At 35.8% G+C, this 12,953-nt stretch overlaps 1 protein-coding gene across 1 annotated transcript in view; it reads right to left on the bottom strand.

Annotated features, from left to right (window-relative positions):
* Nucleotides 1-12,953, bottom strand: part of DNAAF9 (dynein axonemal assembly factor 9) — a 131,069-nt gene that overhangs the window by 26,409 nt on the left and 91,707 nt on the right. Inside the window, exons 23-28 of the mRNA XM_065405753.1 lie at nucleotides 9,636-9,721; nucleotides 9,238-9,336; nucleotides 8,833-8,950; nucleotides 8,258-8,346; nucleotides 5,892-6,050; nucleotides 2,240-2,365 (exon numbers count right to left, since the gene is read on the bottom strand). Coding sequence (XP_065261825.1) covers nucleotides 2,240-2,365; nucleotides 5,892-6,050; nucleotides 8,258-8,346; nucleotides 8,833-8,950; nucleotides 9,238-9,336; nucleotides 9,636-9,721 — 677 coding nt within the window. The remainder of the gene's footprint in view (nucleotides 1-2,239; nucleotides 2,366-5,891; nucleotides 6,051-8,257; nucleotides 8,347-8,832; nucleotides 8,951-9,237; nucleotides 9,337-9,635; nucleotides 9,722-12,953) is intronic.

Raw genomic sequence — 12,953 nt, forward strand, 5'->3', positions numbered from 1 at the left:
AAAGCTTATTAGCAACTGAACCACATGTAACCCTTGTTTCGTATGCAGAACCTTTCAGAAGTGATGCCAAATACAAAAAATGTGCTAGGATAATTGGATTAATGAATACAGGTGTCTTTAACTAGATAAGGTGCTAGAAGTAATTGGGGTAGGTGTCTATATCCTGAAAAACAGGAAGAAGAAACTAGGTCAGATAAGAAAGGCCTGTAATAATTAGGTATTGCCGTTTGTGGTAAATAGCTAATATATAAAAGCAGGTAATTTTTATAATCACTTTGGAACAGCAAGTGTCAGTTGCAAACCTGCTCCCAGGATTGAATGAAGTATTAACCTTTTCTGTATAGCACTGATTTATCTTTCATTAATAAACTGATTGAGCCTGGGTATCAAACATCTAATCAATAATCTAAATCGAGCCCTAACACAAGCATAATCCTTGTGTCAAGTTTGAAGACTCCCAATTGTTTGAACAATGCCTACTATTAGACTTAACATGGCATCACCACCCTGTCCCAACTTCAAGCCTTCTTTTATGCTATCCCCTGGCCTGGAATAGCCTTCCAAGTCATGTTTACTAAGTGCTCTCCCTGTCTCTAAGCACTTTTGGAAAACAAATCTATTTTATGAAGCTTTCTTGTTTCAGGGACTATTTTCAGTCTGTTTGATCTATCTGGTATTACACAGAGTTAATTAGTAAAAGATTGGTATATACTTTGAAAAGGTACAGTGTTAAACATGAGTTATTGTTGTACTTCTGGGTTGTACCTTTAGAACACACATGCTTTTTAGGGCGGAATTCGTATTTGGTCTATTTTAGCCTTTGCAATAGTACCATATGTACTTCTGGCATTATATCAACAATCACAGCAGTGACACCATTTATCAACTTTATCAAACCTGTAACGAGCTCAAGTAAAGGGGTAATATTCTGGAACAAAAGAAAGCCCTCCATTATCAGGCACTGTAGATGATTTGGCCCTAGAGCCTGAATTAATTGGATACCTACAGTAATTAAACTTTGGAGAACAGAGGTTCTTTTTGTAAATATAAAAGGTTCAAATTGGACAGCAAGACACAATCTACTCTTCTGGAACCCTCAAAACTTCCATAACTCAGAAAGACTGATTGCAGCATAAAGCCATTTTAGGTCTGCCAGATTATGTACTTTTGCAAGCTCTCACAGAAGGAAGCTTCAAAGTGAGACAGAAATAGACACTACATGGGCTATGTCTTTGCCATCAACAGCTACTTCACTTCAGGAGATAACCTGCAATTCTTTCATCATACTCCTAATGAAATATTTATAGTAATAACCTTCATTTGTGGTTAACATTATCTACGTCAAATTGAAAGATTATGGTGGAGGCACTTGGTATTTACTCAAAGAGACAGAATCAACCCATCTGCTTATTGAGATCATAAATAGCTGTAAAAATGGTGTGTAGCGTTTATATCTAGGACCACAAAGTCTTAAAATCAGCCCTGTTCTACATCCCTTGAAAAGCATTTTAACAAAGTATCAAGATTTTGTCATCTCTACAGTTTGGGTTGGGCACATGGGAACAGTTTATGAAGTGTATTTTGCTATTTAAAGTATTAGTTGCTTGGCTGCATGCCAATTTTTAAAAAAATAATCTAAGAAGTGCAACTAACACTTCCAGAATTTCCTCTCCCATCTTTTGTCACTATATTCCGTAAAATTTGAAACCGAGAACCAAGAAAATTCACATCTTCAATGTGTAGTGACTTCATTTGATAGCTGACTTTAATTATTACTTTTTGTTTTCTTAATCAGGTACCCAAACTGAAATAAAAGTTTTTTATTACCTGGCAATATGAAGGATAAGAAAGTTTCACTGAAGAATCACTGCAATGATTTATGTGCTTTGTAAAGATCAACAACTATAATCTGTTTCTCTTTTTGTTTGTTCCTACATAATCCACAGATGCCAACATTAATTTTTTTCCCCAAGTTAAACCTTTTGAGAACAAAATTTTGCTTTTCTAGTGGATGACAATCCCACATTAAAGGTATAAGTCAAGCTGCATTTAAAAGCTCTGTTAAAATGATATAAACTCAAAACGAGAACATTTCGTGAAGTTACAACACAATAAGCCAGCACAGCTGTGCACAAGCAACACAGCATAATATGGTCGCATCAGTCTCACAAGATGATAGAACAGACCCAACTATATATACACAAACAATACACAAAACAATTCAGATTTTAAAATGTACCTATGTTCCATATAGCAGCTAAGTGGTTCTACGCAAGTAGAAATTGTTCCTATGATGAAAGAGGACTTCACATCAGGGTCAGGGTGAGTCTCCAGTGCCTGTACAACATCAATAACATCTGTATATCTGCAAAGAGAACAAAGTGAAGAAGTGTGAAGTGACAGAAATACAAGAACCATGTCAACAACTAATCAGAAGAAATTACTAGAGTTCTCAGAAAATGTTTGTTACACAATTCAGTATGCAAGAAATTTAGGCATTCAGACATTGACTTACACAAAGAAAACATAACACTGAATAATGTAAACTTCTGCTTTCAAGAGGCACAGAAACAACAAGATAGGAAGAAATTCACATTATGCCTTCTGCATATGATGTGCATGTTAACTGAAGACTTAGAGGAACGCAATAAATTTTATTTAAGTCCAAATGGTAGGTTTTGTAAAGGAAGGAAGTACAAAACCCAATGTCAACAGAAATGTTTCTCTGACATTTCTTTAAAAAGAATTCCAACTTCAACATTTCACTTGAATTGAAATATTCCTCCGCTGTGTTTGTAACTCAACCTTGTACTAGTGCATGAGAACAAAATAAATGAAATTGACTAAATTGAGTTTATGAAAAGTATTTACTTTTAGGCAAATTCTCTCTTATCCTTTATTTTACTGGCATTAAAAAAAAGTCCTCAAATTATATTAATAATTGGGTTTCTCTGTACCAGTCAACGCCCAGAGTTCAGCTCCCAACAAAATGTGGGAAGTCTAAGATCTACCAGCCCACGCTGCAAACTTTTTAGAATTCTCTAGCGTAGATTCCGCTTCAGACTTTTGGCGAGATGTGGTTTTAGAAATTTAAACCTAAACCCAGAGAATTTACCTATGGTATAAAGCAAAGTTCACCTAACTATTCTATTTTACTATCAATGATGAAAAGCAAACAAACAGTGACCACAGCCAAAACAGCATAAAATATATTAGTAACAGTTAAGAATTTGGCACCAATGTAATTTATAGGCATATATTAAGAAAGAATTAGTTTTCTTAAACTACAAAACAATCAGCATGAGAATCTTTACAATGAACACTATCTTAGTATTCCCAATAATGGAAACTAGACAAAACAAAATAGTAAAGAGTTTAGTGGTGACCAATGTAGATGAGTTTACCTAACAGTATCCTTTTCAAATATTGTACACTTGAAAAGCCAAAATGCTATGACCTAGACTCCTATAATGGTACCCACTACTGTATTATCTGATTTAGAAATGAATATTTACTTCTAAACCAAGATGGAAAAAATGGTTTCAATTTAATCATACATGTAAGTTATCTGATGGGAACGCTGAGTAATCATACATATTAAATCCAAATGAAGCACACATTTCTTTAAAGGATTAGAACATTTATCAGCAAAGACAAATTACTGTTACACTCTTGGCAGCAACAAGGTGGACAAGACTTAATTACGCTAGGAGCAAATACTTGAATACGCTGCCAAGTGTGGTGCCAATGATAGAACAAACAGCACCCTTTCCTTCTGATTCAAGACTGACCACCTCCCACCATGGTGCTAATGTGTGCTGTTGAAGTGGTCATCTTTCAGATGATACGTATAAAACAGATTGTATCCACTCATGTTCATTAAAGATCTAATAGCTTTTCCCCCACAAGACTAGGCACGTTTACGTGAAACTGAATTTGACCAAGGCCTACTTAAAATTCCCCCAACAGTTTTAACTGAATATGGTTTTGTTCTTCACAACCAGTTCTAAACCAGAGTTTCAGAGTTCGCATGCTCTGCGGGGCACAATCCACTCTGGATCAGAGACAATATGAGAACATTCAACAGCAAAAACTGTTGCATGTTCACATGCATATTTACCTGAATAAGAACTAATGAAATAAAAACCAACAGGTGTAGATTTGTTTCTTGAATTACGCAAATTTAAGTTAAAGGTTGAGATTTTTTTAAATGCAAGAGACATGAAATCCTAAACTATGGTTCTCATAGCAAATACAACTCAGGTTTGTCTACATGAACATTTAGTTTGCTTCAAACCGGTGTATGAATCTACTGCACGCTAGCCTGCCGTGCATTAATTGTCCATATGGACCCTGCTGATATCTGTTCATTAACGCATTTTAATGTATTCCTGTTTCAAAGCAGCGTAGATCAAAACACACTAATGAACTGTCAGTGTGCTTCAGCATGGTACACATGGACAGTTAGTACGTAGCAGGCTAGTGTGGGGTAGATTCACACACCAGCTTGCAGAGAACAAAATGTTCATGTAGACAAGCCCTTAGCCTCACTTAGTGTATTAAGGTATTATAACAAATTACAACACACACACTTTATAGATAGAGAGAGAGAGAGAGAGAGAGAGAGAGAGAGAGAGAGAGAGAGAGAGAGTGTGTGTGTGTGTAAGATCAGCTGCTACACATGCAAAGGGAAGAATAACAGTTCTTATAGTTAACATTTATCTATTTTTGTGTTTAAAATCTCACTCACAAAAAATTTACCTTTATGTTCACATTGAGGAAAAAAATAATGAATGGCTTATTTAGATCACAAAACCCTGAAATTATTTATTAGAAATCCTTCTGCACGGCTTATTCAGAATATCTTTACAATGCTTTTCCAAAGAAAGATCTAATTGTGGTATTCAAAGAATTCAATTACATCTTACTTCCTGAATTTAAATATTTTCAAGACACTCAAAATTAAAGTCTAGCAAAAACCTTTAAGGCTTTTAAGTAATTTTCCTTGGAGAGGAATGGGATGGTTCTCCACCCTATTGATATTTTTCAAAACATTTTCAGTATCTTAACCTTCAAATATAAAACTAATTGTGAAAAGTAGGATGTTTGCTCAGCTAACAAGCTTTTCTGCACGATGCACAAAGCTGTTGTACATTTTTGCTGTACCTTATTGTTTTCTTCTCTACAATAAATGATATCTACTGGGTGTAACAGAGAAGTATTTTGTGACACTTGCATGCATACAGTAAATACAAAAGAAACTAAACAATGCTATAGCGGCTACAGTAACTTCCACCTGCAGTTCTCAAAGTAGTTCATAAGATTTACCTCAGGTCCTCAAAAAATCAAGGGCTTTCAAAATTGAGATCAGTACCTTTAGTTGGCCACCATATGTGAAGTGGGATTAAGGGGAGGGGGTGGGACACCAAGATAATGCATTCTCATCAGTTTCTGGAGGATGAGTGCCTCGCTATCATGACCTACTAAAAAAGCGGTACTGCACTAGAACCACACTCTCATCAGTACTCAGGATGAAATCTGTGAGGGCCAGAGGTAAAGTATTCTCTATTGAGGGCTCCAGACACTTGAACAGGTACCGGACGGGGTAAGGCCAAAGCCAAGCCTGACTGTTGTCAGAACATGAACCAAGACTCATCATTTTACAAATACCTTCTTCCAATGAAGGCAGGCAGGAATTACAAGTTACAAAATAGCTTAACCCAGGAGATATGAAGAGCAGAACTGAGAGCGGTGTACTCTCCTGAAGATCAATCTTATTGTGTTTGACAGAACTACTAAGCAGCGATGGGGATCCTTGAAATACTTATAAATGAGAATAGAAGAGAAGAATCTATTGTAGAAACTGCTTGTCTAACATTTGAAACACTTACCCTTGCAAGACCACCAACAGCCTCATTTTCTTTCTACTGTAACTGGACTGACGTGCGCTGCGGTTCTGCTGGGACTCAAGAACACTTGAAAGGTAACGCTGAAAGTGGGCAGCACTGAAACATTCAGGGCTATCCATAGTTTGCCGATAAACAACCCACCTGAAATAATCAAACTGAGTGAGATATCAATTCAATTCTGTTTTCTCTTTATACCATATTATTTCTGTTCTTTTCCTTTTGACCCCATGGCCATCGAAAATAAATCTGTGACCAGTACACAGAAATTCCCTATTTCTGGTCCCATACAGAAACAAAGGAGAAACTCACTTGGGTTTATGTCTTTTCAGCATCAGCCTACTGTTTCTAAATTGCTGTCAATGGCTTCTTTGATATGAAAGAAGGTCAAATAGCGTCTTCAAAATGTGCCAGAGTAATTTTGATTTGTGTGTTAGTAATAAAATTGAGTGATCACGAGCAGGGATCCTAGAAATCCCTTTGCCACAGAAAAACAGACAATTTTTAGTTTTTGCATTTTGTGAAAAAAATAAAAACATATATTAACCATTAACTAAATTTTATTTAAAGTACCAGTGTCACTTATTCCATTGGAGCCCAACCTTATTACAAAGGAGGGCCACATAAACCTAAGCCCAACCTTGTGTGGGCCAAACAGATTTTTTTAATAAGGTTTCAGTTGACAGCAGGAGTCTCCCCACTCGGGGCTGACAATGGGAGCTTTATTTTTTTGTATTTAAAAAAAGAAACCTTCTGAAAATATACAATACAGACATAGAAGTATTTGGTATATGTGAGAAATACAAATTGCAATTCTGCAAATTTTATTTTATTATAATGATTGATGACACTAGTAGGCTTTGAACTTGCTTAAAATTGTAAATATATCAATAAAACATTGTGTGCGACTGATACCTATATTTTACTATAATACAGTAGCTAGGGAAACTAAAGTTCAGCGTTGCATTTTAACCATGGCAAACCACAAATTTTTATGGTGTATTTGAGAATTTTTTTTTTTTTTTTTTTTAAATCATGAAAAACTAGGATCCCTGATCATGAGACAATGCATGGACCTCAACTGAGCTATCTTGGACAGGATACAATTTCAGTTACATTGTTACAATGAAATTTTCACCAATTTACTCATTTAACCAAGTAATGAAATAAGGCTTTATGCAGTAATCATTTCAAAATAATCTTACATGTTTACAATAAAAACAAACACACGCACACCCCTCACAGGGAGTACAGACGCTGCAATATCTCAGTTTGCAAACTTTAAATAAAAAAGTTCAAAACAAGCCACACAGAAAACCCCACCATTTATTTTTACATTTGGCTCAAAACAGAGAATTACTTGAAAATTTAGAAGTGCTAAATTCCCATCCAGCCAGGTCTTGTTAATACTTGCTGGAGCCGCCTTACTACGGAGACTACATTCCAGATTTTTAGATTATAAGCTTTTGGGGGAAAGAAAAAAGGGGTTTGTTTGTTTGATCTTGTACAGAGCTGAGTACTCAAACAAGATAAAATTCTAAAATGATTCTTTCCTATCTCCATATGCTGGTAGAAGTTATACATATTCTCTCTGGTCTGGCAAAAGACAGCAAAAACAAAACCATTTTTAAAGCAGATTCTACATTTAAAAACAATATTTTAGCTAGATTTCAAATATATTCTGACCTCTTACACAAAAGATGAGTTATATGTGCTTTAAGACTCACCACCAGAGGAAACAAGCAACGAAATCTCTCTACCTGTTCTCTCAAAGTGCTGACAAAGAAAATCACCAAGTGACCAGTCACTTTAGCCTAACATCTAATGTTTCATCTGCTCATTTTGGAGATACTGCTAATCCTACAGATGAATTGAACAGTCTCAGAAAACTGAAACAAATGGACATACAGCAGTCACAACTGGCCATTTGAATTAACTTTCTTGTGGTATCTGTGGTATTCCCATTCTTAATATAGAATAATATCTAACTACCTAAGATACTTATATCACACACACCCTCCAACGGCCATTACTTTGGAATCTAAGTGCTTCATGATTTTTACTGCACGAGTCCTCACAACACCCTTTTGAGGTAACAAAGTGCAATTATTCCCATTGTCAGGATGGGGAACCAAGGGACACAGAGACAAAGTGAAATACTCATGATCACATAGTCTGTGGCAGAGCAGGGAATTGAATCCAAGTCTCTCAAATCCATGGCTAGCAACCTAATCACTTCACATCCTTCCTGAATATCACAGGAGCTGTTCGGTACAAAAATGGAAAAATCAACCAGCTTTTTTCTTTTTTTTGATGACTGCTGTAGAAAGTAGAACCAAAACTACACTAACCTTCCATACTCCTTGTTAAAAGTGACCAGGAAAGCGCACAGATCACTGGAGTGACAGCCTGGAAGCCCTGTTATAATAGTGATAACCACCTAAAGTAAAAGTAAAAGGCATATTTATTATTATTATTACTGTCATTATTATTTTTCTTCAAATGCTCAAAAGTATGCTGGACACCTCACAAACAGATAAAACAAGTTCCCTTCTCCTAGAAACTTAAATCCTAAATACAAAACACCACCACTGAAAGCAACAAACAGTGGGAAGACTGAGAGAAGGAAGCACAACGGCTTTAAATATAAGTTTGATTATATAGTTAGTTATTTAGATATGTCACGTACATGTCTTTTATATTTTACAGTTAATCGAATGTGACTGGACAACCAACCTTTGAAAGAGCTGCATGTAATGCAAGGCTAATTGAATAAATGCAGTGCAAAATACATTTGCAAAGCAAAAGATCTGTTTACATTTTACAGACAAGAGAAGTGAAGGTGTAAGTACAGTATTTTATCAACTTTTTTCCTATTCATTTTTTAAAAAGTTGTTTTAAGGGTTTTGTTTTGGCGCTATCTTACCTTATCATTTTCTGCTTTGCTAACAGGAATGCTTTCCGACTGTTGTAACAAAATAGGAAGGTGTGCTCTCATTACTGGCTCACGACTTATACTGCTGACCGCAAAGTGTTGCAGAAACCTTTTAAAAGTGAAGTTGTATTATCTTCTAATCAAGACAATGTGGATTTTTCCCCTCCACATGAATAGCTGTAACTTGACTACAGTGAAACATGTTACTGGATATAGAACTTAATAGAGATCTCCCAGAAAGGGAAAAATATTTAGACTGTGTATTAATATTTGCATCTCATAAGAATTATTTATTAAGAAGAGGTTAGAGAAACAATAGGTCTTAAAATATGACATCTTCTTTGTAATCATTCTTGGAAACGTGATCTTTTGAAATTACAAAAAAACCCAACTCACCTCTCTAGTTCTGGGAGGCTAGCGGCCATTTTTAGTTGGCTCCATCTTTCCCCAGCAGGATAGGACAAGGCATTACATAGCTTCTGCATATTGGAGAGTCTAAAATAAGCACACCAATTTGTTTAATTCAAAACAAGCCCTGCCAATTTCCTCTATTTTTAATCCACATATCCAAGTAGTAAATACTGGTAAAAAAATTAGTGCAAAGTTATAACAATTTTATACTTTCTCTAAAACACCTAATATTTCATCATCATTCTGGTTCTTCAAGTGAATCAGCTGTAAAACATTCTACAGTGCTTGAGAGATCACATAGTTTGGCTGAATGTTAAATAGAAAACACTACACTATACATATCATTACACGTGAATTCATGAAGATGAGCAACATCAACTTACAATCTCTTTTGTTCTACAGATAGGAAATCTGCCTGGATCACCTTTAAAGATATTCCTGAGTTTGTCTGTTGCCATGAGGAGAAAACCTGAAAACAAAACAAAAAAACAGGCCTCAAAACATTGAATTCATTTGGTTTTCACACATTTGAAATGTTAGTATATTAACCATCAAAGAGTCTCTTTAAAGTATTTTTCTTTCATACAGGAAATTAAGTCTCTTACCTATAATGCCAACTCAGAATGCTTCTTTTCTTTAAAACAGAAAAGCCCCTCACTAAACAACCACCTCCAGCCATCCCATGACTGAGAAAGCTGAGTGGTAGGAGAAGCCACAATCATACATATTTGGAAGGAAAGATGTTTACCGAATGTAGGGCACGCAAAACAAAAACAAAATCAGGGAACTGCCAAATAAATGTTTAACAGTACTCATGCATTTACAGGAAAATAATGGATACAGATTTCAGGTAGCTTCCTGATGCAGAGTTGAGATTTACAATAAGCATCCCACTACCACCACCCTGGGACTGAGACAAGGCAAAAAGAATGGGCAAACTGTATACCAAATGGCAAACAAACTGGGCTGTGACATTACTTGTGGATGCTAAACTGTGTGAAATACAAAATGGACAAACCAGAAAAGTTTACCTGAAATTGAAGTTCTGAGAGTTATGTCTTCAATGATCCACATTACTAAGAGAAATGAGGATGAATGTGACTTGCAAGACCTAATTTCAAGATTTTAAGCCAGTCCCACAACGGATGTACCAGCATAATGAAGTAAGATACCTTCCGCCATCAACTGCTAGCTCCTTTTCAACCCCAATGCTGCTAAACTATGCCAATGAATAATGCATATCTCAAGGAAGTTGAGAAATGGTTCTAAGATATAGCTCTATCATACTTCTATGTGAAATAGTCGCTCACCTAATGCAGCACCATTTACTCTTAAAACACGATATAATTACACAAGTCATGTCATACTTCTACTTTCATTGCTAATAAGCACTAAGTATTTACAATCCAACTTCTTGCAGCAAGACAGGAATTGGATATGTACACACTTCCTTTAGGAATGTGGAAGTCCTGCAACTTTCAAAAGAATAAGAGCCCCTAAGCCTTCTTTCTAAGAACTCAGTTCCTAGTATAAAAGGAGGGAACCCTATAGTCCTCTAGAGTCTATAGCATCGCAAGAGATGTGCAGATATAGGACATTCATACCATTCCATCAGAACTCTCTTGGTGAATATAGGCTTCTTCTGCTTCCTTAAACTAGAAAGGACTCTAAAATGGACAGTGATACGAAAAGCCAGAAGAGTTCACATTAATGGCTTCTGCACTGATAAAAGACACAGGACTCAATGCCTATTGCCTGGATAACATTGAATTGCAGTGAGCAGAAGAGGATATTTAAACAGTTGCAGAGCTCTAAGCTTGTTTTTTATCAATGAAAATCCCACAAACATATGCGCTGTTATGACAGAATAATCATATTAAACTCCTGAAACAGAAGGAGGAAGCTCCACATTTCCTTTGCTTCCAGTGGTAATTAAAATATGGTACCTAACACACTGGACTGGTTTGGTTCAAAGGGACAAAATGGTGCAAACAGAAGTAATAAATTCAACCTTTAAATCATAGCAGACCATGAGAGGGAACATGAGACTAAAGATGTTTTCAACACTTCCCACAAGTTTCTTCAATCCCAAGGCAAATGTAAGAAATTATTTAGATTTATGTACAATTGCCTTCAAAGTCAAGTGTTTTGAAACGTTGACCTGGTTTTACTTTTAGTGAGGTGCTGATTTAACTTTTGGAGACAATGGCTTAAATCTTATTCATCTAAGTCATGCTACTACGAATGGCACTGTGTGCCCAGAAGTCAGATTTAGAGGAATCAGGGGCAGACGTTACAGAAGATTAAGGTCTTTCCATCCTCTTTCTAAGTAAAGGCAACACCTACAGTCACACTTTTCAGTATAAATTGCTGAGACATAAAAAGATGAGACAAGAGGACAATCTTCCAACAACAATTCGGCATCTCAGCACTTGATGCTTTTTACTTTGAAATCCTAATGCATACAATAAAATTAAAACCTATGACATTATTATTGAAGACAACATATTACTTTTTTTTGAAGTGTTAATGTCCTACTGGAGAATTTCAATGGCCTACTTAAAATCCTCAGACTGTTCTGCCAGACTCGGCACCTAAATATGTAATGATTATAAAATGCCCCTTATGAAACAGCCTTCTCCACACTTTCCAGTACAATCTACTTTGTGGGTGAGTATCAATTGAAGGGGTACTTGGCAGTACTAAAGCTAAACAAGTGAAGCTTTTATCTTCTTTAAAGACCTCCTAGGATCATGATCCATAAGTGTATAACCAGAAATATGCAACAAACCATTCCAATTTCAAGCATCAGGACCTCTTAATGTAAGTGATAACAGTAGAAGAACTCTCTTGGTACAGTATACTTCCAGAGGACGCTATTACAGAATGGTAAGAACAAACTATTCAAACACATACATTTTCCTCCTACTTGAATTATCTAGGAAGTTAAGTTTTTCTATTCTAATGATCACATTTAAAAGGATCTTCAAAACTTTTTCCAGGATTTATGACTCCTCTTTCATAAGGAGAGCTTTTCTACTTCTTCATGATTCCTATAAGGATAAGTTTAACTGACCAACGTGATTTGGCTAGTAATTAGATAAACTACTAAACTGGAACCAGAGAAACAAGACGACACATGATTTCTGGGTTGCTAGGGATTGCGAATATCACAAATTAAACCAACAGTTTAAGAGACAGGAGGCAGTGGAAAGAGACACTGGGAAGATATAAAGCACTATGTTAAAAAGCAAGCTATCATTCCATCTACAGAGAAGACAGTGCACTGGTCTCAAATATTCATAAAAAATATCTTCTGTGTGTTGTTAAACTTATCTTTAACTCAGCAGATAGATTTGACATCATGATTGATTTAGATAGTACAAAAACTAGGTATAATTACTGTAGCAAAATAAATACACCAGTGCCATACCTGAAATATGACTATTACAGTCTTTATACTCTACAGCCCAAACTCATTGGCTAGAAGAGAATGCAAGTGATAACTTTAACAGTGACTATGGGGTAATATGCTAATGACAATCATAATTAGAAAGTTATCACTAGGAACATCTACAAAAGTTAAGAAAGATTTTCTCTCACACAAGATTTGAGGAATCAAGCGCAGAGTCACATTTCTCTCATACTGTTGGGAGAAAAGGCACTGGTGATTAGCAGCTAGATATAAGCCTCATATAGCC

This window comes from Emys orbicularis, chromosome 5 (assembly GCF_028017835.1).
Source record: "Emys orbicularis isolate rEmyOrb1 chromosome 5, rEmyOrb1.hap1, whole genome shotgun sequence".
Classification (NCBI taxonomy): Eukaryota; Metazoa; Chordata; order Testudines; family Emydidae; genus Emys; species Emys orbicularis.